At 36.6% G+C, this 27,056-nt stretch overlaps 1 protein-coding gene across 1 annotated transcript in view; it reads left to right on the plus strand.

Moving 5' to 3' along the window:
• LOC113059120 (integrin alpha-8-like) overlaps positions 1-27,056 on the plus strand; it is a 61,667-nt gene that overhangs the window by 32,242 nt on the left and 2,369 nt on the right. The window contains exons 17-29 of the mRNA XM_026227387.1: positions 745-899; positions 2,104-2,241; positions 2,442-2,509; positions 2,694-2,841; positions 4,066-4,158; positions 12,822-12,901; positions 15,877-15,957; positions 16,390-16,495; positions 20,253-20,411; positions 21,268-21,381; positions 23,054-23,167; positions 24,955-25,056; positions 25,721-25,843. Coding sequence (XP_026083172.1) covers positions 745-899; positions 2,104-2,241; positions 2,442-2,509; positions 2,694-2,841; positions 4,066-4,158; positions 12,822-12,901; positions 15,877-15,957; positions 16,390-16,495; positions 20,253-20,411; positions 21,268-21,381; positions 23,054-23,167; positions 24,955-25,056; positions 25,721-25,843 — 1,481 coding nt within the window. The remainder of the gene's footprint in view (positions 1-744; positions 900-2,103; positions 2,242-2,441; positions 2,510-2,693; positions 2,842-4,065; positions 4,159-12,821; positions 12,902-15,876; positions 15,958-16,389; positions 16,496-20,252; positions 20,412-21,267; positions 21,382-23,053; positions 23,168-24,954; positions 25,057-25,720; positions 25,844-27,056) is intronic.

Raw genomic sequence — 27,056 nt, forward strand, 5'->3', positions numbered from 1 at the left:
TCGTTGGCAGCAGCTTCAAAAACACTGCAATCAGTGCAATCAAAGCAACCTTGTAAAATCCTGCTCTGCTTCATTAGTCCGTCTTTTTACAGTCCTTATTTCAGGTTTAGCTGATTTCAGTTTCTTCCTGTAGGTTGGTATAAGATTAACCAAACAGTGATTTGAGAGCCCCAAAGCTGCCCATATCCCATGCATTCTTTATTGTGGTGTAACAATGACCCAATATATTACTGTCTCTGGTGGGAAAAATAACATGCTGTGTATATTCTGGCAGTTCATTGGAGACATTTGCATAATTTAAATCACAGAGAATGATTATATCAGAGTCCATGTTTAGTTGTTCTGTGTCTGTGATCCGATCAGCCTGCTGTTGTTACACTGCGTTCACACATGCTTGTGGAAGAATGTAGACTGAACGAGGACTCTTGCGGCGATTAGAAAGGCTTACAGTTGATGAAGAGTGCTTCTAGATCAGGACAGCACATCTTCTTTGACGCTGATACATCCTTTCATTGATGTAGAAGCATGTCCTGCCGCCACACCATTTACCTGTTGATTCTGCATCGCAATCTGCTCTAAACAGCTAGACTATTTGATTGTTGTTCAGAAACCTTGGTAATTAACCTTAGGAACATGCCATTTTTATGGCCCAAAACCTGTTTTGTCCAAGCAGAAATGGCAGGAATTAAAGTCTGTAAAGTAGGAGCTAATAATAGCATGCCTGTCTTTGGCTCTCTCTTATAGCTCTGAGAATGGACCTGCAGCTGGACTGGCTGAAGCAGCGTGGAGCAGTTAAGAGGATCTTGTTCATGGACTCTCACCAGCACCAGAGAACCCAACAGTTGGTTTTGGGTCAAGGGGACCGCCAACATTGCCATAACTACACTGTTTACCTGCGGGTGAGGCTTATAGTCCACATGCAGCACATAACCTAGCTGAACTGGCCTCATCTTGATATTAAATTCTTGTTCTATCTTCAATACAACTGAACCCATGGGAGAGTTAATTGTGAGCCAAACCAAGCTCCTAATACAACAAGCCCTATTTGGATGGAATAAGCATTTTAAGAAAAAAAAAAACGAGACCAAAAATTCTGCTGGACCAAGATGACACAGGAATTAAACGCAGTCTTAAGGGTTTATGGGTGTTTATATGATAACACAGGCCATGGGAAATTTGACCGATATAGTCTCAGGCAATATGAACTATCGCTGTGATACTGCAAATGGCAGATGTATCCAACAAACATCCAGCAACATAAGAACATAAATTAGAAACAGAAAAATTAATAAATAACAATAACAATAATAAATTAGTTTATATTTATATTAAATCAAAGTTATTATTTTAATATATTTTATATTTATTATAATTATATTATATTATCACAAATTTCCAAAATTATATATATATAATTATTAAATAAAAATAATATAATACTTTTTATATATTATATTATATATATTACTAAAATATATGACAGATGCATAGAAGCATAATCGCCCTAAAACATAAGAACAGAAATTTGATAATTATGTTTTGTTATATTATTATTAGTAGTAGTAGTAATATACATTTATATAAAATTATACATTATTATTAAATACAAAAGTATATTATATTATTTATTTTTGCATTACATTTTACTATGCATCAAGGTAAAAATTTAAATAATTATAGGCATGAATGGCAGTTCACAAAGAATATGAGAAAATATTTGTGTTCGTAGCAATTTGGATTTGTGCAAATAAAGTGTGTCTTTTTATGCAGCAGCCCTGCACACTATAACAGCCTTGCAGCTTTTGTGTTCATAAGCTTTTCTTTCACAAATCCTTGTGCATTTCTGTTCAGAAACCTAAACATACATTCTCATTTTCTCAAATCCTTGTAACTTATTAAATGTATTAGCTGTATTTATTGCCCTTGGCTTTCTGAGGCAAGCATTTAGTTTAAAGGAAACAGATTGATATCAAAGGACAAAGATAATCAAACAAGTGAAGTAGAAGAACAAGTAATGGGAAACTAGGATGAGAGGGTAAAGAGTAATTCAGTTGTTTGCGTTCCACCTTAAAAAAAAAATATTTTTCTTAATTATGTGTGTAGGATGAGGGAGAATTCAGAGATAAACTGAGTCCTATCAGCGTGACACTGAACTACAGTCTGGACCAGGACTCCCCTCCACCTGGCCTCCAGCTGCGGCCCATTTTGGACCACTACAGCAAGACCTTCCACCATGAGCAGGTTTGCATGCAACAGGAATGTTTACCATTGTTTGTGTGAAGCTGCATGTGTGCATTTTTGTGCACCTTAAATAATACAAACAGGACATCATGACATGCAGGGTTTTTCTTTTTCTTTTTTTGAAAAGAAAAAGTAAAACATAAGTTCAATTCAAACTTGGAAAAAAAAGCAGAGAGAAGAATTGTTTTGCTCTCCCTTAGGCAAACATCCTGTTGGACTGTGGTGAAGACAACATGTGCATCCCAGATCTTAAACTTTCTGCTAAAATGTGAGTCATTGGGTCTGATGCATACAGTACATGTGTGTGCCATTGATCAATTGCTTGTGTATTTGTTTTGTATGCAGTGTTCTATCATGTATCAGTTGTTTCTGTTTTATAGCAAGTCATTCTTTGATTTTGGCCTTGTATTACAAGTTATTTTATATGCAGGTTTGATGTTTTTTTTTTATAGGGACCGGACTGAACTTATAATCGGGGATGACAACTTGCTTGTGTTGATCATTAATGCAGCCAATAGGGGTGAGGGGGCGTACGAGGCAGAGCTTCATGTGACCCTCCCACCAGAGGCAGACTATATTGGTGTGGAGCGCAGACGTGAGGTAAAAAACATTACCCATTATCCTTTTTAACTGTACATATACTGTATGTATACGTGCTCACTCGGGTAAAATGTTGGTGTTGTGTGATGTTTGTTCCAGAGGAGCATGTCAAGGGTGGGATTTAGATCTGTTTTTAGATCTGTGGGCTACTGGCCTGACAGTGGGAACACAGCTCAAGGGTCAAGGCCAATCTATCTATCTACAGTGTATCATGAACTCCGGTCTTGTGAAATATCATATTTACTAAATAGCTTTAAATACATCATGGTAAAATTCTAAATCTGTAATCCATCCTAACCCAGAGTTAAAAACACAAACATGAGCCCTGCAGTGTTTTTGATGTACTAATGAGGCAGAAATGCCGTGAATGTTGATCTAATAATGGGTAAGGTTTCTTATTAAACGTAGCCTAAAACATGCGTCATGTCTAGGTGTTCTCAGTAATGCATTGCTGAGATCTAACAGACTGTTTATTTCACTTCATACAATCCTGCATTCACTTATCTATAATTCATATCTTCTGCTGTCTTTCAGTCGTTCCATCATTCCATTCATGCATCACTGCCTCTTCCTGCATTAGACACTCTGTGGCACTGACTACAAAAGATTTGATTGCTCTCTGTCTGTCAGTTGTGAGTTTAACAGATGCAGTGTATAGCTAGTAATTGCAGCATGTGTTTGAGAGTGGCTCTTGATGCAATTCGCACAACTACATTAGCTGCTCTTTTGGGAACAGACCGGTTACGGTTTGACTCTCTTTTGGTGAGAGGAAGTGGTTGACAGAGGAGGGAGATGGAGAAAAAGAGAGACTGATGTAGGGGGTTGACGAGATGACAGGGGGAGAACCTCAGTGATGTATGATGTGATAATTCATCATGTATTTTCTCTCTCTTGTTTGCTGTCCTCCGTCCCTCCTTTGACTCTTTTTCATGGGCTTTTGTCAGGTATTGACCTGATTATTATTGCCCAGTTTTGTTTTCATTGATGTCATGCACCAATTTTATTTTATTTTACAGTTTAGAAGTAGAGTGTGTGTGTGTGTGTGGGTGTGTTTGTGTATGTACTGTATGTGTAATATATATATATTTGTAAGATGTTTTTGTCTAATGGTACAATTTTTAATTTGTATATAGATGCACAATAACATGCAACTTAATTTTTTAATATTTATTTATTATAAAAATATTTAATATTCTTAATAAATCTTTTTTCTCTCTGTCTCAGGATCTTCAGCGGCTGAACTGTGAGCACAGGACAGAGAATGATACCAGAGTTGTGGTTTGTGACCTGGGAAACCCAATGGTGGCTGAGACAAACGTAAGAGCCATGTAGCACAAATTCTGTTGATATAATGTAATATGTACAGTTTGATCCGAATATGAATGAATGAAACACACAGTACCCTATAGTGATACCATGATGTGAATGCTTGGCCAATGCTTTGCAATTGTATGGTACATATTTATTAAGCTATGGACATGTGGTGTACAATGTGCTTTCTTGCGTTACAGTGACAATAACAAACCGCAGTACTAAAGGGAGCGAAAGAGTTTCCTTTAAATGTCTTTGCAATTAAACCAGATATGTTATCATTCAGATAGCAAACTATAAACCTGTCAACAGACTAACTAACAGTCTAAGCGTAACTAACTTGCTCATCAATTTTTATTTCAAACAATTACCCTTATACAGCCACCATGACAAAAATTAATTGTGGCAAATTTTAAATACAATACATACTTGAGTTGATGTGTTGAGTATTTGTCAACACATAAAATCTGGCTTGTGTTCATATGCTTGTGTACAGTTGTGTATTCTTGCATGCTTGCATATGTTTTGGGTCTTAGCTTTCAGTGAGAGCTTGAATCCTTCAGTGCATTAACATAAATGAGCAAGACAGAGGAAAGAGGATTTTAGAGGGGTGAGAAAAGGGTAAGATAGCATATCAGTTTACTCCTTTAATAGGAAGATATTTAGCAGCACTGTCAGTTTGCTGAGACTTCAGGTCCTGTATGAGACACCTGCAGATGCATCACACACACACACTTGATCCTGTTCAGTCAAGAGAATGCTGAAACTGAAGCATATTACGTTGAATTAGGAGGTTCTTTCAATAATGAAACCAGAGATGAGTGCATAAATGTGTTCAAAGGTTTGTGGTCAGAATTGTGTTTTTTTTTTGTTTTGTTTTTTAAGAAATGAATGCAATTAATACTTTTATTCAGCAATGAAACAGATCAAAAGTAACTGTAAAGACATACAATTTTTACAAAAGATTATATTCAACAAGTCATTCTGAAAAAAGGTATTACTGTATCTACAAAAATATTAAGCAGCAGAACTGTTTCCGCTGTTCGCTATTAAGCACCAAATCAGAATTAGATTTCAGTTAGATTTCTGTAAAATCATGTGACACTGAAGACTCCAGTAATGGCTGGTGAAAATTTGGTATTGCCATCACAATAAATGTAACCGTAATTAAAAATTAATTAATTGTACATTTTATAAATTATATTATTAAAAGTTTATAATATTTCAGAAGTATTACTCTGAGGACTGTATATTACTCTGTACACAGTGTTTATCGCCATCTTATGATACATAGCTTGTTGTATTCCTCAGCTGTAAGTGGCTTTGGTTAAAAGTGTCTGCCAAATGAATAAATGTAAATGTTCTGTGTTTTTTGATCAAAGAAATAAAAATGATTCAGTATATTTTTATTTACAAAATTAAGGCTTGTTTTCAGAGTATATCATTTTCATTTAGGATTCATTTTTAACTGTTTATTTTTCTCAATATCTAAACAAAATTTAAAGATAACATTTTGTTTAATTTAATAATCAGATTGCATTTTTTCACATTTTAAACATAAACGTCACTATATTTTGTTAGGTTTTTGCTCAAAACAAGAAATTATTATTATTATTTTATATTTAATATTATTTGTACACTATATACTGCTGTTGAAAAAATGTTGATTGAGAAAACTCCAGAAAAATCCAGAAGGACACCATGTTTCTGTGTGTGCGTCCTCACTAACCCAGATGTTTTTGAGACTGCTTGCCTACTGGCCCCACGGACCCTCGGGAATGTGGCTGTTATACAGATGTGTTCATTCATGTGCCATTAAGGAGAAATATACATCTCCCTGATGATACGAGCACGTGTTGACTAAACACACATCCCTTACATAGTCTTTTTCTAGCACCGTTAATAGCTTGATTTGTGCATTGTCCTTCTCTCCTCTTTCTTTCTCTCCTATCTCTTTCTTCCCTGTATGTCCGTCAAATTGATGTTGAACATTGTTAATAAGAGTATGGAAAACAAAACAGTGGATAGAGAGAGAGAGAAAAAGTAGAATGATGAAGTGAGAGTAGGGGTGGGCGATATTACAAAAATCTTTTATCACGATATGAGTAATTTTATATCACTATAACAATATATATCACAATATAGTTATTTTTTCTTTTAATAAGACTTTTATGATATTAATATATTTGATACTTTGAATCCCTGTCAACAATAAGAATAAGAAACAAAAAGAGAGCTTAATTCGATATTTTTTAAGAGTGTATATAAACATGTTTTATTTACTATTTTATTTACTCTCTTATGATTCTGAGCATTCATTTTTACAGTGTATTTGACACACATACCTGCATCTTTATTAGTCAGTTTACTCCTGTTCTGTTTGTTTGGATTGCAGTGCTTGTCAGTAATTTGATGCATAGCTGGTAAATGCTTTGGCTCGAGCAGTGCCAGCTCATTGAAAGCAGAGACAGGGCAGGGAGGTTTATGACTGTGTTTACTACAGGTCTTAAGATTATGTTGCTCATGAAATATAAATCAGATAATCACAACTGAATAGGCAAAAATGTTACCAGTAGATGCATGCAATGTGAACCTGTGGTTTTAAAAAGGTATTGGTCAGAGTGTGTGTAGACAGTTGGCAGGATGCTCAGAGCTCTATGTCCAGTTGGTCTGTCATAGCGTTGGATTTTGGGTTTGGAATATAGCTTGTAGATTCATTAAGAGAGTCAGCATGTAAAATGCAATGAGCCGAAAAAAGAAATGTAATTTTTTTTCTCTGTTACAGTACTTTCAGCTGTCAAAGCCATTCTGGAATGGTTACAGATGAAGAGCACACACTGTATCTTGTATTTTCCAGTTTTATTTTAGTATTAATTAGGGGCCAAGCACCGAAGGTGCTTATAGGCACCTGTTGTATCCGTTTGCATGATTTTCTTCTTCTTCTTCTTCTTCTTCTGCCGCATGTCTATGGCAGCCCATAGAACTGCTCGGGGAAATGTTGTGAAATTTTGCCGACTGATAGAGGACAGTGAGAAAAGTCACCATAGCAAATTTGGAGTCTCTAAATCTAACTCTCTAGCGCCACCACTTGTCCAAATTTGCACTCATGTTTATGCTAATTACTTTTGAATCGTAGGCCAGAAAATGACAATTATTTTTTCCTCTGAATCCTTGGCTCATGCCGAGTTGAATGAACTCCAAAATTCAGAAATCCCAAGGTTTATTTATTTTATTAAATGTTTTGCTGTATTTAATTGTTCATAAAACCTACTTTTTCTAACTCGTCCTAGACCAGATTATCTTCAGACCATGCTGGCAAAAATTTATGGAATTCAAGTTGATTCGTCCAACCGTTTTTGAATAACATACGGTGAAATTCTATTAAAAGCACGCAAAACTGCATGTGAGGCTATACCTGCGCAACGTTTAGGCATATTGAGACCAAACTTGGCATGTGTTATAACAAGTATGACCTGAGACTACCTACAGCGTTTAGGTACTGTGCCACCTAGTGGTCAGGAGATATGAAAAATGCATATTTTCGCTTCTACCTTCTGAAGGGTTGGGCCAAAAATTACAAAACTGGTCTCTTTAGATTCGATGTACCAAGTCGAATGATATCCAATTTTCCCATGTCAACCTACTGGCCATCTGCTATTTTGAATTTTGTCATAAAATGCTATAATTTATTAATGCATTGATGTATTGTTATGAAACTCGGTAAGCGTCTTTAGCTGTGTTTCCACCTCTGGAATTTAACCCAGGAACTATGGACATAGGGCGGGTACTCCTAGTGTTTCCACCGCAGGAACCAGGAACTAAATAAAGTTCTGGGTAAAAAAAAATGCCCCTCAGAAAGTCCCTGCTTGCGAGGTAGTACTTTTTCAAAGGTCCACAACTTTCAAGGGCGGGACTTGAGCACTAAACATGCTGATTGGTTGAGTTCACGCAGCATTGTGATTTCAATATTTTTTAAAACATTACTGTAATCGTGTCATGAAATGTTTTTATTTATTTATTATTATTTCATGAGTGAATGTAGTTGTTTAAAACTCAAATATGTGGTTTATTTATAAAGACACTGCTATTTAAAAATGTGTTTCACAGGTTTCGGAGTCAATCAGCTCCATGTGATCAGCGGGAGCTCAGTTCTTATGTTTACCGATGAGAGCAATCTTGACTCGGCTAGTGCTTCTGACATTTGCCGCTGGCTCTGATGTCTCTTTAGTGGCTAAACATAAAATACAATTCGTTTTGGGTAAATGTAACAGGTAATCTTTGGCCTTGATTCATTATATAGGTCTACACATTTCCCTAAACTACATTTCTGCGGCTATTAATATGTTTTAATGAAATCGGAAGGAGGCAGTGGTGTTTGATATCATATTTTGCCTTATTGAAAATATACAGTAAGGAAAATTGCAGAAGCCAAGGTGAGCGGACTGATGTTATCAAGTACGCTGCTGTTTGCAGAATTACTGGACTTGCGTCGTCCCGTCCGTGGGACATCCCATTGTCACCTCACACTGACCATGCCACATTAATTTGGTAACTGTAAAGCCATTATAGAGAAACCAAGGCAAGTGAGCATATTAGCTGAGCGGCAGCTCAGATGAAGCGGTGGTCGAGAAGTTCAGGCAGGAGCTGGTGCAGTCTGCTGCCTTCAGGAAGCTCATTACCCACCATCCTAAGTAATCCTAAAAACTAAAACCTCTGAGGGGGGCTGGTCCATCTCAGTCTGAGGTCAATAGGCAGCATCAAAAGAGTAGCTCCCTAGCAGTCGGTCACAGAGGCGGACGATCACTAAGAGGAAGCATTCTGGTTCTAAACCGCACTTCGATTTTAACCGCACTACGATTGCTTTTTGTTGACCCCCCTCACCCCTCCCTGCCAGATAGGGGGAGGGCAGAAGCAGTAGTTTATTTGGTAAACCTGTTTGGAAACAGTCATTAAAGGCATAGTTTACCCAAAAATTACAATTTTGTCATCATTTTCTCACCCTCATGTTGTTCCAAACCTATGACTTTCTTTCTTCTATGTAACACAAAAGAAGAGTTTTTTGGCTCTGTGACCTGTTAACATGTTTCAGATTTGGGAAAAGAGGGTGTTGTCATGGTGACAGGCTTCATTGTGAGCCTCTAGGGTTAAACCCACATGGGCTAAATTATCATGGCACCAGCGGAGGAGGGTGACAAGGCCGCAGATCCCCCACCTCACATACAACAAGCAAAATGAGAAACACATCATGTACTCGCACTCACAAGACACTCACACACCGTTGTCACTAGTGTCACAAAATAATTCACCACACAATAAATCAACGTGTAGCCTGTTTTTTTCTTATTTTCTTTTTTGTTTTCCAAAACTTTCCAAATTAGCCTCTCATAGCCCATAAAATGGAAGTCATAACCATGCGGTGCAGCTCATTCATCACAAATTGGGCATCACAAGACCAATGTGCACAAAACATGTTAGTCACACACATACAGTTCCTTTAATGAGGAACTGCAAATTTTGGTTCTGACCCAGTTCTCTGAAGTAGAAGATTCCAGCTTGATCAGAGTTTTAGAGATTAGAAGATTTAAGGAATTTGTTTTGAAATAAATAAAAGTCACAGTAAAGCAATTTAAAATATTACAAAAGATTGTTCTTTCAAATAAATGATTTCTTTTGAATCTTCTATTTGCCAAAATATCCTGTAAAAAATGTACCACAGTTAATGCAAAAAAGTTTTTTCAAAGTTGATACGATAAAAAAAGTTTCTTAAGGACAAAATGAGCATATTGACACTTAAGACTTGAACAATGGCTGCTGAAAATTCAGCTTTGCCTTTACAGGAACAAATTATATTTTACTATATGATCCAGTAGTAAAAAAAAAAATTATATCATAAATAATTAGTAATAAGTTATATTTCTGGCCATTTTCTGCCTTAATTAAATGGGATTAAGTGAAGAAATTAAGTCTTAATTTTATTAAATCAAATAAACAATCTGTCTCACAAATGTCACTCATCTTTTCTAACAGAAAATGCATTAAATTCACCTGTAGTTTATTTTATTTTACTTTATTTTATTTTATTTTATTTTTTATCAGTTAATGTCTTTTCTGAGCCATAATTCATAGAAATCTAACACTACTCACACCATCTATTACTCTCACTGTGGCATTCAACAAAGAAATTAGTTTCATGGTCTCTAAAATGAAACTGAACGAGTTTACTGTTTCACTTCACCCATGTAAACTAACGTAACATTATGGTGATAGAATCACAGAATTTGGGAAAAGTGAGTGGCTTTAGTCTCAAAAGAAGGATTTCCCAGCATCATAAAGCAATATAATACTTTATGAGAGAGTAGGCTGATATTTTATGGATATACACTTCTGATGACTGTAAATAATAGACTGAATTTTTGGGTTTACGTTCTTTGTTTTTTAATTTAACACAATCATTCCATTTTCATGCTTTCTGGATGCACTCGGTCCAGCTTTACTTAGTCAATCTGTAATCCATCTGAAAAAATACCATTGCACATATGTATTCAAGCACAGTGCTTTTGATGTGCATGTTTGTGCTGCTTCGAATGGAAACGGCATCTTACATTTCATTCCTATGTTGTGAAATGCTTTTAATCAAACACACTTGAGGAACTTGTACATTTTTCCCATTTTTTTACACTAGGATCTGTTCTGACTTTCATTAAAACTTTGATTAAGAGTTATTGTCTCATTAGTGTAGATGATTACTGTTGCCACAGAAACATTTGAACCAGCCTTAGTAAATTCAGATTGAGATGTAGTCCTATTACTCAACATATGCATGAAGTTGCAGAGATATGACCTTCATTTGTGATTTACCAACTAAAAAAGGACAGGAGACCACAAAAAGAGACTCCATGGCCAGTTCCCTCTTTAAAGTTTAACAGCACTTGTTACCCTCACCCGTTTGGTATGAGGGGCTTTGTAGTAAAGAAGGTTTCCGCCTGGGGAAGCTCATTTATGGGGCTCTAGAGTTAGCACATAGCCTTTAGCTAAAGGACTGGCTTTCATTATCCATCCCAGCAGACATTTTCAGACTTCTTCTAATGAACTACACCATATGGACACAGTTACAGCCAACGAGAAAGAGAGATGATTAGTGAAATTTTACTGTTTGTTTGCGAATGAAGATTCCAGTGTTTAGACTTTGTGCAGCAGAGCAGAGAAACAACAAAAGATATCAATCAGAGAAAATTACTTTATAACTACTTGTTTTTAAAGAGCTGGCAGACTTTTGACTTTATGTAAGGGCAAATTGCAATTATATAACTAAACTGGTAACACTTTGCATTAAGGTTTCAATATGTTACATAGCGAATCACGAATATGACGGCTAATGCAAAAGTATAACAAACTACACTTTTACAACATAAACTAGTTTTTGAGTGCAGAAACATGTTTGGTGTGAATTGCCCCCAAGTCAAATGAATTAACTTTAGCACCCTAGCATACTTGCTTCTGATTGGTTAAGCGTGATATTCGATGGTCAGAAGAGAATTGGTCATATTTGTCGCATGACAAATAAAGATGAACTATTAATTTCTTTTCATAATTGATCTTTGGCTGCATTTTATTTCATAATACAAAAAAAAAAAAGAAGTTAGATTCACACATGAAAAAAAAGCAACAAATTTAAAAAAAATTATTGTCCAGAGGTCACAAATAAAGTGCATAGTGTGCATAACATTTTCAGGCTTAACCCTTCTTCAGTTCCATGTTCGTTCACACCATACTGTAATTACCATGATCACGAGATACTAACTTGTAAAAAGCATTCACGTACTCGTAGAACTCTTAATTTCAACTTGTGAACTGGGAGTTTTCTGAGAGATACAACTTGTATCACTACCACCTGACCACCTCAGATTCAGTAGGCTCTATGTTTAGGCTCTGAAGAACGTCACGTGTTGTCATCACAAAATCACAATAATTACAACAATGCGTGAACGCAGCATTTATCTTTTTTAATTAGACTTGTGTCTGGCGCTACGTTTTTTCAGTTTCTTAAAATACAAATATGAAAATATAGCATTTTTAAACTAATAAATGAAATGACTTGAATACACATTGGTGCATTTTGCCCCACGCAATTCAAAGTTTAAGTTAATAAAATTATCTGATTTTTTTTCATCACTGTCAAATATTGCATATTATCATCAAATTTTGCATCTCAACTATTTACTGTAGTGAGAATGACCTTAGATGACTGTAGTATAAATATTATTACTCTAATATTGTTGCAGTGATCATCTTGTTGCTAGGGCAGTTGTTTTGTCCATTGCAGTTGCAGAAGCTTACTAAAAAAATAATGCATGTAAAACGTATAATATTGTTTTGATTCAAGTCAGTATTTCATTTGCAAGTTTTTATTGATTTACTGAGTAACCATGTAATACATGTAATGCTAGTTTATTTTCTGGTGGTATAACAGCAGTGAGACTGTCCAGACAGACCCACACTCCTACCTCCTGCTTATGAGACGGCACAGTGTTAATTGTGGCAGGTTTTTCCTGTATGAGACACTGAGCATAGAGCTCTATTCTGTTTTACCGAGCATTTACAGATGTCCCTACAGCTTTTGATGTCTTCATGTTTTTCCCTTTCTTCTCTCTCTCTCTCTCTTTCTCTAGTTGTCAGTTGGTTTACGGTTTTCTGTACAGAGGCTGGAAGATGCCCCTCCTTCCATTGGCTTTGAGCTGCAGATACACAGGTATAGTAAATATTCCCCTTCATTTCACCTGTTTGCTAATTACAGATCTGCAAGTTTTTTCTTTGGTCTTCAAGTAAGCATAGTGTTTTAATTGAGATTATCTTTGACTCACACACACACACACACACACCCATGTATGTTTTTGTGAAAAGTGGGGACATCGCATAGGCGTAATGGTTTTTAAACTGTACAAACTGTATATTTTATGGCCCTTCACCAACCCTACACCTAACCCTAACCCTCACAGGAAACTTTATGCCTTTTTATTTTCTCAAAAAAACTAATTCTATATGGTTTATAAACATTTTGAAAAATAGGGACATGGTTTATGTCCTCATAAGTCACCCTCTCCTTGTAATACCTGTGTCATACCCATGTCATTATACAAAGTTGTGTCCTGATATGTCACAAAAACATGCACACCCACACAATCACACACATTTCTAGCCAAATCAATGTCAACACCAAAGTCCTTACATTCCCACTGGTCAAAAAGTTATAAAGTGAATAAGTATGTGTGTCTGAGAAGCTGAACACATTACTGGCTAACATTTCTGGTACCTTAACTTGTAATTTAATTTAAAGACCTATTGCACTACTTAAGTGTGTGTGAGTGTGTGTGTGTGTGTGTGTGTGTGTGTGCGTGCGTGCGTGCGTGCGTATGTGTGTGTGTGTGTGTGCATGGTAAGTGCTGTGTGTCACTTTGATGTATGTCTTAGGGGGTCATTTTGTAAGCAAGGGCCCCAAATGTTGGTCGTAATAGAGTCAGGGCTTCAGAACAGGAAGCTGAGTGTTGATAAGATGTCCTTGGTAAGGTCACAGAAAATGGATGGCATACCTAAAGTGACTCTGTTTGTCTATGAGTGGGTGTATGTAGAGAAAAAATGAATTACACTTTATGGAAAATATTTGGGGAGTAGGATCTCTGGTTTTTGGTCATCTGTTTTGCCATATTTAGGGATGGGTCATAATGATCAAATTGTCTATTAGTTGAGTAATGAGTTTGTCTATTTTATATATGAGCAATATCACACAAGTAGCCGTGTGATATCACCGTATATCAGCATGTCTGTGATTCTGCCATAGGCACAAGGCTCCATATATTTTCTAATATAAATTATAAAAAATCTTTCTTGAGAGCATGTAACCTGACTTGTCGATTTTGAAGTTTTGCATTTCATTACATGTATTTTTAGCAGAACTCCCCACTTGGTTTGCATGTCCTTGGTCATGTTCTGTTAAGTTCAGGGATGAAGTGTATTTGTTATAATAACAGTCCCCCCGTAATGTTACTCACACATATGTTTAATGTGCACGTGTTAGTTTTGGGGTGTTGAGATGACTGCCAGGCTGCTCTCAGAGGAGGGATATTTCCCTAAGGGTTTAATCACTGAACCCTAAAGTCTCTCCATAACTCAGAACAAGGTTAGGTCAAACAGGAGGGTGAGTCTATGGGTGTGTATATGGGTATGCCTGCACATGTAATATGTTTGCACGTATGTGTGTGTGCAGTATGAATGCATTTGTGGTGTGTGTCTTATCTGTTTCGGAATGTGCATCTCTGGAGAATAGAAACATTTTCTGGGGACTAATGTTGGCCACATGTTCCTCTGCCCACTCTGATTTTTCAACTTGAGACAGAATAAGTGAGAAACACAAGGGGGTGGGGAGAAGCCAGGTGTAATGCAACAAGAGAGATTGTTTTGTCTTTCAAGTTTTTTAAATGTGTCTATTGCACATGACTGATGGTTGGTAAAAATGGCTTTTTATTTTTTTACTTTACTAGTAAAATATTTTTTTTTTATAAAACTTTAAATAATATACAATACCGTTAAAATGTTTATGCTTGGTAAGATTGTGAAATATATCTACGATATAAAATAACTTCTATTTTAATAAATTTTAAAATGTAATTTATTCATGTGATGGCAAAGCTGTATTCTGAGCCTAACTACTCCAGTCTTGCTTGAGTGTCACTTGATCCTTCAGAAATCAGTTTAATATGCGAATGTAAATTTGTACTCATTCTAACAGACATTCTTTAAGAAATAGACATTCAATTTAGTGTGTCTTTTGTGAATAGAATTACATTTCTGGCCTCAAACTTTTAATATATCATTTAACCTATAGAATTTATATAATGGTCTTTTTCTACTTTTATAAATACTTGGAAGTTTATTTTAAATTGCTTGGATTCTGTTTTTCTCAGGATGGAAATGTAAGTGCTGGAATCAAGGTATCACATTTACTGACTCAACATATAGTATTTAATAAGATTTTAGGCCTGAATGAATGAATGATTCTGAGGTCTTATAGTTTCTTTCAGTCACACATTGAATTTCATGACATGTGAGACCCAGTTATTCCTCAAGATCAAGATTTTTTATTTTATTTATTTATTTATTTGGCAATGTACGTCAGTGTTTTTAACAGCTGCATAGTAAAGTCTGCATCAATAGCATATATAGGCTATTATGACAGATTCTGAAAAAGGCCAAAGATAGGCCCATAAATAATTCAAATTACTACATTACTTTTTTATGTCACACATTAGCATACAGCCCATCAGTTGTATTTGTCCACACTCATTCATTGTGGTGACAGACTGTATGAGACCGAGGCATGCGTGGCTGGTGGGGATACTGTGGTTTTCAATACACATTGACTGATGAAACAGTTGACTCGGGAAGGATAGCGACATTCATCCTCTCATCTTTGAATTCTTAAAGGCCAGACACATTCACAGAACACAGATGTTCCCTGCCTCAGGCTCACACATGGAGGACACCGTGGGCGACTTCACTGTTACCTACTACAGAGCATTACTGTCTCATAGTACACACTAGATAACTATATTAATGACACTTTATTTTAAATCAGAATGTTACCTTGATAATGTGTCCTAAAGAATCATGTTTATAGTAATAAAGATTCATATTGCAAATGAACAATATATTGTTTGTTTCTCTGAACAGCTCTAATAAGGACAACTCCAGAAGCGTTCTGGTGAATTTGACTCTAAGCATTGCAGCGAGAGCACAGGTGGAGATCAGAGGGTGGGTATCTCTCCTTATCTGTCTCTTTCTGTCACACTGAGCTGAACATGAGCAGTCCCAGACCAGTTTCAATAAAAGAACCCAGACTGCCACTGTTTGCCTGTTCAGAGGGATCTGGAGAGGTTATTCACTGGACACTTATAACTACTTCTTGTCTTGGCAGAAGGTCAAAGTGCATGATAAATAAGGCATATGATAGAACAGTTATGGATGATGCATTATCCAAAAAACAATGTCATCTATTATTTTCACTCAAGTCAATTATTATTATTTTTCAATCAGTATACTGTTTCACTTGGAAATGTGCCACATTACAAAATGAAGACAGTTTCTGAATGGTGTTTTTTTCGGCAAATATAAAATACTGTATATACTACATTTATGCATCTTACAGTATCTGTTTATAATGAAAATCGTCCTCTTTTTTTCTAGTGTGTCTCACCCCGCTCAGGTTGTGTTGCCTTTCCCTCGATGGGAACCCAAAGAGAAACCTGTGAGAGAGGATGACGTCGGCCCTCAGGTTCAACACATATATGAGGTGCAGAATAAACAGACACAAAACAAAACATTATTGGTAAACATGGAGTGCTTCAAACACAGGAAGAGAAGAGAGAGGGCATAAAAGTACTGGAACAGCAAATATTCAAAACTTTGGTGTAATCAAAGAGATCCACTGGCATACACACACACACAAAGTACAGACATACAAGTTATGCCAAATTTTACCAGCCTAAATTATTAACATATACTGAACACACTGAGTGTAAGTGAATTTATGTATTTTTATCTGAAAGACAGTATACTTTTATGGTTCAATATTATTTTTAACAACAACAACCCAATTATCTTTCCAACAATAAAATCAAACACTAATCTATAATAAGAAATCTGGTACTGGTTACCACAATAATCTTTCCCTGTGGAGTGGAGTGCATTCAGCTAGCATAAGCCAGCTTCTGGAAAGCTATTTATTTGTTGTTTGGTTTTGTGGAGATTCTTGACCTCTTTTTTCTGCAAGAGCGCCCCACTAAACGCCATCTGTCCTGTGGCTATTAATTTTTTAATTGGCTGTAATGTCGGCCAGACGCTGTACAGATGGTTTATGTTAGAAGCAGCTTCAGCTCATGTTTGGTCCAACTTCTAATGCTAATGCTCAGAGATGGGACCAAGTCACACATGTGCAAGTCTCAAGTAAGTCTCAAGTCTTAACCTTCAAGTCTCAAGTAAGTCCCAAGTATTTTTTTCTTGGGCAAGTCAAGTCAAGTCAAGTCACAAGCTATGTCAAGTCAAGTCCAAGTCAAGTCACCTTATTATTGTAATTTTACCTGCAGAATCTGATCTTAATAAAGTTAAAAGACAAGATATAAGTAACTGTCAGTAAATTAAAATAATTTGGATTTGCATTGTAAATACTCATGTTCAGTAAAATACATCATGGAATCAAACAAAATTGTAACTTCATAAAATTATTTATTTTTAACTTCTGCCAACAGTGTTTGAAATGTTTCACATTTTCAACATTGAGTCCATTAAACAAATAACAGCTAAACATCCAACAGACTAGAGCTGTAATCGGGCCTTATAAATTAGGCCCGACAGGACCCGAGCCCGACAGGTTTAGGCCCGAGCCCGACAAGTAGGCTACATTTTGATTGACAGCTTTTTTAAAGCCCGAACCTGTTTACAGCCCGACATTATTCAAATGTGCGCACGCACACAGCTCTTTTGCCTTTTGTCAACAATGAGTAATTTATTCATGTTTTAACATAATTTACTCATAACTAACGTAGACTAGACCACTTGGAAGTTGGAATAAAGAAATAAAATAAGTCCTCTGTGACATCGTAACATCTCAGCATTCTAGACATAGGCTCAATTAACCTATAAATAGACCAACGCACCAATAAAAACGAGTCATTTAAAAAAAATTAAATTAAGATAAATTTTAAATTAAGATGGGTATTTGGCAATAACGAAATTAAGATTAAGGCTCCGCCGGATTTGCTTTATTTAATAAAAGAATAATGCCAACATTAGCGTAAATACTCTGTCAACATTATGCATTTAAGACTCGATGAATATTTAGTTATCATTTGAAAAACCTTTTCTCACAGAGATTAGGCTAGGTCTACATGTTTTTGTGGAGGAAAATGATTGAATCCACTGTAGATGTCTTCATCGCGTTCCTGCGCTCACTGATGGTGCGTCATTATTCACTCATTATTCTCATTATAAACATGGTCAAAACTTTTCCACACCTCAGAGTTTGCTTTAGTTGCTGGTGCAACCAAAACGTAATCACCAGAGGCAAGCCTCCGTTACACCTGTTCAGCATTCATTTTCGCATCTTTCTCGCGCTAATCGAAACACATCACATGACCGCTTGTTTACCTCGCAAACCGGAGCGCAAGCCCGAGCCCGGCCCGAGCCCGCGTAAGATGATAGAAATTAAGCCCGAACCCGACCGAACCCGTCGGGTCCCATCGGGTTCGGGCAAAGATCTTCAGCTCTACAACAGACTCCTCTCTGAACACCTCTCTCTCGCAAACACAGTTTACATACAACATTAAACTTTGTTACATTTATCGAAAGTTTGGGCACCCTTTGCAGAATCTGTGAAAATGCGAGTAATTTTCAAAAAATAAGAGAGCTCTTACTAAATGCATGTTATATTTTATTTAGTACTGTCCTAAGTACGATATTGTACATAAAAGATTATAACATTTAGTCCACAAGACAAAAAAATGCTGAAATTATTAAAATAACCCCACTCAAAAGTTTGGGAACCCTTGGTTCTTAATACTGTGTGTGGTCACCTGATGATCCTCGACTGTCTTTCTGTTTTGTGATGATTTTGCATGAGTCCCTTGTTTGTTCTGAACAGTTAAACTGAGCAGCGTTCTTCAGAAAAATCTTTAAGGTACTGCAGATTCTTCAGTTTTCCAGTATCTTTGCATATTTGAACCCTTTCCAGCAGTGACTTTATGATTTTGAGATGCATCTTTTCAGACTGAGGACATTTGAGGGACTCAAACACAACTATTTAAAAAGATTCAAACATTCACTGATGCTCCAGAAGGAAACAAGCCCAGCCCTAGAGTTTTTTGGAACGCGTTTTTTGACGGTCTGCTAGCGGATCGTGAGGGGGCGTTCACATAGCACGTCTTTTGCGCGCGCAATTTCGTTATTTCCAATGTAGGCGTGCGGTATGCGCCCTCATAATGGAAGCAACGCGGATGCGGTACGATGCGCTCGTTTTCCAGGCGCGTCCGCACCTCATCGAGTTAACGCAGCCGCAGGTCATGTGCACCGCAGGTCATGTGACAAAACTAACCAATCAGCTTCATCCTTTCCCGTAACAACGTTGAAAGCTCAGCCAAGATGAAGGAACAGCTGATCATAGCTGTATATGGATTGCCATTTTGAAATAAATTTAGTAGCAGAGCTACTGCAAGCGATTTTTAGAACTGCAAATCCATTTATCTTTTGCTGAAATGTCCGCGTCTTCATGGAGAGAGCATGTCATGGAGAGAGCTCGTCATGGTTGCTTAGCAACGGCAGACGCCTCAGGGGCGCAACTGCCCAAGCACTTTGGAAAGAAGGAGAAAGCGGCGCACCCAGCGTTTTCCACGCGTTTTTAGGCGCGAATTATTGAAGACAAAAGCCATGACCCTCGGTACCCCTCAGGCTGACATGTTGATGTGATGTGATATCTGATCTAAGTGGGCGTGGTGTGCGTAAGGTAGAGAGGACATGACTGATGATAGTGTCCTGATCCAGTCACGACGCTATTCTCAGCCTACGCTCCAGCTGAGTAATCAACTTTATTTTTAAAAATAATTTATATATTTTATATTTAAACTGAAAACATGGTGTGATTAACACGCAAGTCATTCAAGTCATCGTCTCTCAAGTCAAGTCAAGTCCCGAGTCTTTAACTTCCAAGTCCAAGTCAAGTCTCAAGTCATAAAAATAGCGACTGGAGTCGACTCGAGTCCAAGTCACCAAGTCACAAGTCCCCATGTCTGCAATGCTAATGCTAGCCCAGAGTGTTCTATTAAATGTTTATCAGTTCTTGTACATTCTTCCATAATAAATTCAAATCTGTTAATTTACCATAGTTTTATTATAGCACTGTAGTTTTTTTTTTAATTCAATAACAGCATGGTATGAATATTAATATCAGCAATGTATTGCTTATTGGCTATAATATGAAAACAATTATCACATTCTCAATAAAATTAAGTTTATGCAGATTCTGTTGTTGATATATTTCTGCATATCTCTTCCTATAGTTACATAATAAGGGTCCAAGTTCAATAAGCAGGACTGTATTGGAGGTGGGATGGCCCAGTTGGTACCGTGAGGAACACCTCCTGTATGCTCTTCAGATCATTACAGACGGACCTGTTCACTGCAGTGTTAATGGCTCCCTAAACCCACTGAAGTTAGAGGTAGCACATGCACACAAACTCTTTTCTCTCTATCCTCTCTTTTTTTTTAGAGAGATCCAATGGCAGAAGAAATGGTCTGGATCTACAGTTTTTTAACAATGCTTCTCTAAAGTTGAGCCCCTTTTCTCATACACAATGCAACTTATATGTTTCTTTCTCCATCTGAGTCACATCTTTCTCTCTCTCTCTCTAGTATGTTCCTTGCTGTCATAAATCTCAGGTTTCTGTGCTCTCACTATTGAGCCTCAACTAGATGTTAAAGTATGACTGCTGAGTCCTGCTTGTTTTTGATCAGAGAGTGTTTGACTAATTCTGACCCCTCTGCTCTCTTGACCGAACAGTGTTCAGATTTCATTTGCAGTCATTATGAAGCATCACAGCGTCCTCATGAAGTCTCTGTGCCTTGTAACTGATCTGCGTTCATGCTGAGTTCAGAATTTTAACCACCTGGACTGATATTAGAGCTCTTTTCCTGTGAACTTTAGATAGCGTTTCGGCCGAAAGCTTTGTGTCTGACTCTCTTGCCACATTCACACAGTGACAAATGCTAGAATAGAAATAGAAATAAAACTATAGCAATAAGACCTTTTTAGTAAGTACTAATGTGTCCTTCATTGTGACATATATACATAATATTTATGTCATGATATTTCAAGTGTTATTATTTTATTGCTGTTACATTTAAAAAAATCATGACATTTTTACTGTTAAGTAAAACTAAAAGTATTTAAACTATTAAAGAATTGATCATTGAAATATATGAAATGTAGAAAATTAGAAAACAGAATTAGAAATGCTGCATAGAAATGTGCACATAGCACATTGCATCTTATATACATTTATGATGTCTGCTTAGACCTCCACTCTTCGGGACACTCCAGAATTACTGGGCTTTCTGAGGAACAGCAGCGGTCCAACTCGCCATAGACGATCTGTTTCTGCAGCCCAGAGTTACAACAGCAAGATTCTGGTACACACACCCTACACCACTCATACATTCCCACCAGTACCACAAACACTCACACAAAGCAACTGAAGCGCATGGCTGCACAAATCGTGTGAACAGCCTCATATATGTGACCGATGGACTCTGATGTTGAACTTGATGTGTTATGGGGACCTGTGTTGACCTCAAATGCTGAGTTCACCTGTAAATCTCATAACAGGTCATTCATATTATTCTTATTGTCTTGCTCTCTCGAAGTGTCTCTTTAGGGGTTGTTTAGTGTGTGTGTGTGTGTGTGTGTGTGTGCAAGGGCAAGCTGGTTTTATAATCATAGCGCATCACACGTCAAGCAATAAGATAAGACCGGGCAGAGGTCAGGTCCCATGCCAGGGGTTAACAAGTCAGTTTGGCATCAGGCCAATAATTGCCTGACAAGAATTGCCTGTGACAGACTGTGTTTCGTATCTAAAGTATTTAAGTTTGTTTGAAATATCACAGTTCTGTTCATAACGTATATATAAAAAAAAAAGAAATAATACTAGAGTTTCAAAGTAGCTTATTGGATCACTAGTGTGCAAACTACAAAATGACAAACTAATAACATGGTTGTCATCTTTAAAAGGTATAATTGCTGCTTTTTGCAGTGCAAATTTAGTTTTTGATGAAAATAACAGTACATTTTCATCAGCTATTTTAGATACGGATCGATGGATTTCTTACAGACTTCTGCTCATTTGAAATCAGATACAGATGAAGTAGCACTGTAAGATTACATTTGTTTGAATGCATTATTGAGAGAGCCATTGCATGTGAATAAGTGTTGTAAATCATGCTTTCAGCTGAAAATATTCAGTATAGAAGAAACAAACAATTCTTTGAGAACTATAACTTCCCGCTCATGTCCATTGTTGTCATCATAGCTTTCACATTCTTTCTGATTTGAGTGATCCTTCTCTATCAAGCTAGCTTAATATGTTTAACATGTGAATACTATGCAGTTATATTACGGGCTGTGGGCATGAATTGTACTCGTGATGGAGTGGTGGTGGAGCACTCTTGGAGCGGGTGAAAACCACGACACACCGACTTTTAAAAAATCCACTCCTTGCTCCAGTCAAAACCACACCGCTCCGCTCGTCTCTCATACTCTGATTGAGAGTAACTGTTGCTGTCATGACAGATCTATTTCAGAACCAGCCACTATCAAAATAATCTGACTGTGGGCATGGGCCAGATATTATTGCTTGTGGGCCACCTGTTGCCAACCGTTGTTCTATGCACATAAAAAAAAAAACAGTTGACATAGATACTTGCATATATACACAGCATCACACATCTCTTTTAAATGTGACCACAACAAATGCCTCAAAATCAAGTGAGGCTTTCAAGACACAGCACAACTGCAGAGGTACAGCAATGTAAAAATGCTTATATTTTACACTTTTCTAATTCTACACTTTAATACTGTTTGTTATTATTACAAATGGTATTATCAGTAAAAGAATTTAAGTGACAGGTTGAATTGAAAAACTTAATTTTATGGCTAAAGTTTTTTCAAAATCTTAAAACTTCTTCGGTTTTATTTAGATGTTAAACCTCAATTTTTTTTTATGCAACAGGAAGAAAGATATGAGATTAAATTAAATCCTTTTTAACTTTTTAAACCTTTTTCTCTCATTATGTTTGTTTGTGATAGAACTGCTCAAATATCAACTGCCTGATGGTGGAGTGTGTTGTGGATCGCTTGGATCAAGGGCAGAGTGCAGTGATCAAGTTCAGATCTCGACTCTGGGCTCACACCTTCTTACAGGTACTTTTATCACACAAATATCCTTGCATCTCTTGCTAATTAAACAAGAACATTTTGTTGGTTAACATATTTAAAGGGATGGTTCACACAAAAATGAAAACTCTGAGTAAGCATTTACTCATTTACTCATGTCACTCTAATAAGTTAGAACTTTCTTTTCTCTGTATAACAAATGTAAAATAAATAGGACACTCTTTTGTATGTATAACACACACACACACACACGAGATGTAGCGAATATATTCAGATTTGCATTTATATATTCAAGATTTTTTTAAATGTATATTTTCAGAATTATAACTATATATTCATGATTTACATTTATACATATTAAAAATATACATTTATGTATATTCAGACATATATCTACATATTTCAATTTACATTTATTTATTCAGATTTGTATCTATATATTCTGTTTTATGTTTATGCATTCTGATTTAATTTGATATATTCAGATATACAACTATATATTCTGAATTACATTTATATATTCAGATTTGATATCATTATTTCCTTTTTGTCCCTTCATAATACGTGCATGCATACATACATACAAATATCTCCCAAAGTTCCACAGAAGAAAAAAGATGCATACAAAAAAATACACACACACACAAACACACACAAACACTGAATACCAAAACGTATCAAAATTTGCTATTTTTCTATTCCAAAGAAAGTAAGTCATATAGTTTGGAAGAGCATGAGTGTGAATAAATGATGACAGAATTTTCAGTTTTGGGTGAACTGTCCATTTAGGAAATCTGCTGGGAAACCCAGCATCCAAAGTACAACATCTGCTGGATACAGTCTATGTAATTACAGAAAACGATGCAGAATGGAATCTACTGTAGTCTATAAACATTCACAAACTGTCGCAGTGTTTTAGTTGTTATCTTCACAGTATCCCAGTAAAGTCCAGCTGATGATTTTCACTTCTTAAATCACTGTATGATCAAAGGCTCTTATTAAGCTGCGTTTACACTGACTGTGACGTTCAGCAACAAACTGACCAGCAATGATTCATTTCCACTAAAGAGTTGGCTTTTTGAGGCATCATGAGAGACAATGGTCGATGCAATAAAGTTCAGCAGACTTCAGGTTTATGCAAATACACAGCGACATAATTGTCTACTACCAATGGGAGTGAAGACAGTGTAGTGTACAGAACTAAGACTGTTCACTCACCCTCATGTCATTCCAAACCTATATTACACTCTACCTTCTGTGGAACACAAAAAAATATATTTTGAATTATGTTTCAGTCAATACAGTGTTCTTCTGGACCCAGCTGACTTTCATTGTTTGGACAAAAAATGTTAAAACATTCTTCAAAATATTTTATTTTTTGTCTCAAAAAAAGCAATACAGATTTCGGACAGAATGAGGGTGAGTAAAAGTCTCAGCCTCAGATGTAAGGCTAGTGTCACAGGAGATGACATCACCAGTCTAGTTAGACATTTTAGACACCTCAGTCACATGACATCATAAACCCTGACATCATAAGAAGAAATGCCTGTCATCTCATGTCCACAGAATAGTCCACAGAAACCAGAAACATGTATGAGAGAACGTAGACTGCTCTTTTGACCACTGCTTCTCTCTAAGCCTCATCCATGCTGAAGCCATTACAACTCAGGGCCCTGTCAGACACTCACATGTGCATTCTGTTAATGTTAATCTGACATGTTCCTCTTCTGCGAGGGACCAGCCTCTATCGCGCTCGCGCCGAGATGTTTCCATGTGTGTTGTATTTATGCTAATCCATTGCTTTCCTCTGGCAGAGACGGAATGACCACTACACGCTAAACTCCACAGTGTCCTTTCAAGTGATGTCCATGCCTTACCGGATCAAAGCTGATTCACTCCCACACCAGAGCAAATCAGTGAGTAATCTAGTGTGTTTGTATGAGTGCAGACTGAGGAAAGAGGAAAACAACAGAGGAAAAGGAGAACATGGATTAGAAGGAGAGAAAAAAAATGAGCTTAGTTCAGTTTGTTTAGTTCGATAAGGAAGGTAAAAGGAGATTATGGAGTAGTTTGAAGCATGGAAGTTTCTAACATTCCTATTCTTTGCTGTCGGGCAGTTTTTCCTATTTAGAACTGAGTGGAGATATTAGAAAATCATCAGGAGCAAATTTGAACTCTCTATTTCCACAAGTGCACCAAGATTAAATGTTTTGGAGTGTAACAGTTAAAAAGTTGGGGATCAGTAAAAAAAAAAAAACCCACCACAGTACTTTTTATAAGGCTTTTTATGTATTGACAACATTAGAACTTCTAAATGCTGTAAGCAAAACATACCCACACTTTCCTCTGTGTGTGTGTACTTTAAAAAATCAACAGAAAATGAAGGAAATGAAAAATTAACCATTAAAAAAAGCTTTCTGAAGGATCTTCTGTTAAATTTAGTTTTAAAACAAGACTGAGATGAGAGGCGACTAGGGAAAGTAAGCTATCAAACTGATTTATGCATGCTAATATCATAGCTACACCAGTGCTAGTAAAACATTAATGGCCTCTGTGTTTTTGTTCACTTGTGTTTTAAAGATTGGCACATTTGTGGTGTGGGCCATTCCTAATGTTTCTTTTGCCATTCCCCTGTGGGTAATAATTCTGGCTATACTGCTGGGACTGCTGGTACTGGCTATGCTTAGCCTAGCAATGTGGAAGGTAGGTTGATCTAACACAGTCACACAGTTTCACACTGACCTCCATCGGCTCTAAACATGATGCTGTGAATACAGTAATCACCAGTCACAAAACTGATAATAAACAAGCTTTGCGTTTCATAGCAAGCACACAATCCAGAAGTATATTATATTGTGATTAGTGCGTGTATATCCTGGACGAATTAGCTACAGTCACATTATCTAGGTCTGTTATTCTTGTTTTTCTGACAGACAAATGAATGCTTTAGTCTGACTGAAACTGAAATTTAATGTAAACATACAGAGGAAATACATGCTTTCTGAGTGTTTCATGTGAATGTTGCCATTAGTCTTCAAGAACAGCAAAATGTTTCTGTCTGTGCTTGAGTGAAATAAGAAAACAAAGGAACTACAGGGGGTAGAGAAAGATATGGCTGCTAGAGATAGAGTGAGAGAAGGAGATGGTGGAGGAAGTAGAAAAGGGGGTTGCAGGAAGTGAAGAGAAAAAGAGGTATGGGGAACACTGAAGAACTTGATGAAAATTGCCAAATCAGATTAACAGATAAAAGAGAGAGAGAGAGAGAGAGAGAGAGAGAGAATGCATGCTGCTGCAGTTGGGCATTAATGAGCCATTTGTGATGTTATCAGTGTTTTGTCTGCAGGGCTGTTCTCAGGCTCTTGATTGCGTCCCTACAGAGGAGACCTGTCCTAATTGGCTAACGTGTACAAACACACTGATGAGTGAGGAGTGTGCGTGGGTGCACAAGAGGAAAATATCAATTAAATGAGAGGGGGCTTTTAGAGCAGCTGTGGCTCTACATTTTAATTGAACACAGGCCATTATATCTTTTATTGATAGTGTCACATAAAATGGATTAGAAAAGTGAGGAAAACATGAATGTGTTTCCGACTGAGAATACAATGTAATAGCCCCCTCTTGTGGTGAAATGGGTTGTAGATAAAGTGTTAATGAACTTTTTTTATCAACATCAACATTTTGAATTAATATATGAATTGTATTGTATAAGGTATGTATATATATATATATATATATATATATATATATATATATATATATATATATATATATATATATATATATATATATATATATACAGAGAGAGAGAGAGAGAGAGAGAGATGACACACACACACACACACACACACACACACACACACACACACATACTGTATGTATGGGCAGTATTTCAGATACATGTATTTAAAACACTTTT

The sequence above is a fragment of the Carassius auratus genome, chromosome 41 (assembly GCF_003368295.1).
Source record: "Carassius auratus strain Wakin chromosome 41, ASM336829v1, whole genome shotgun sequence".
NCBI classification, from domain to species: domain Eukaryota; kingdom Metazoa; phylum Chordata; class Actinopteri; order Cypriniformes; family Cyprinidae; genus Carassius; species Carassius auratus.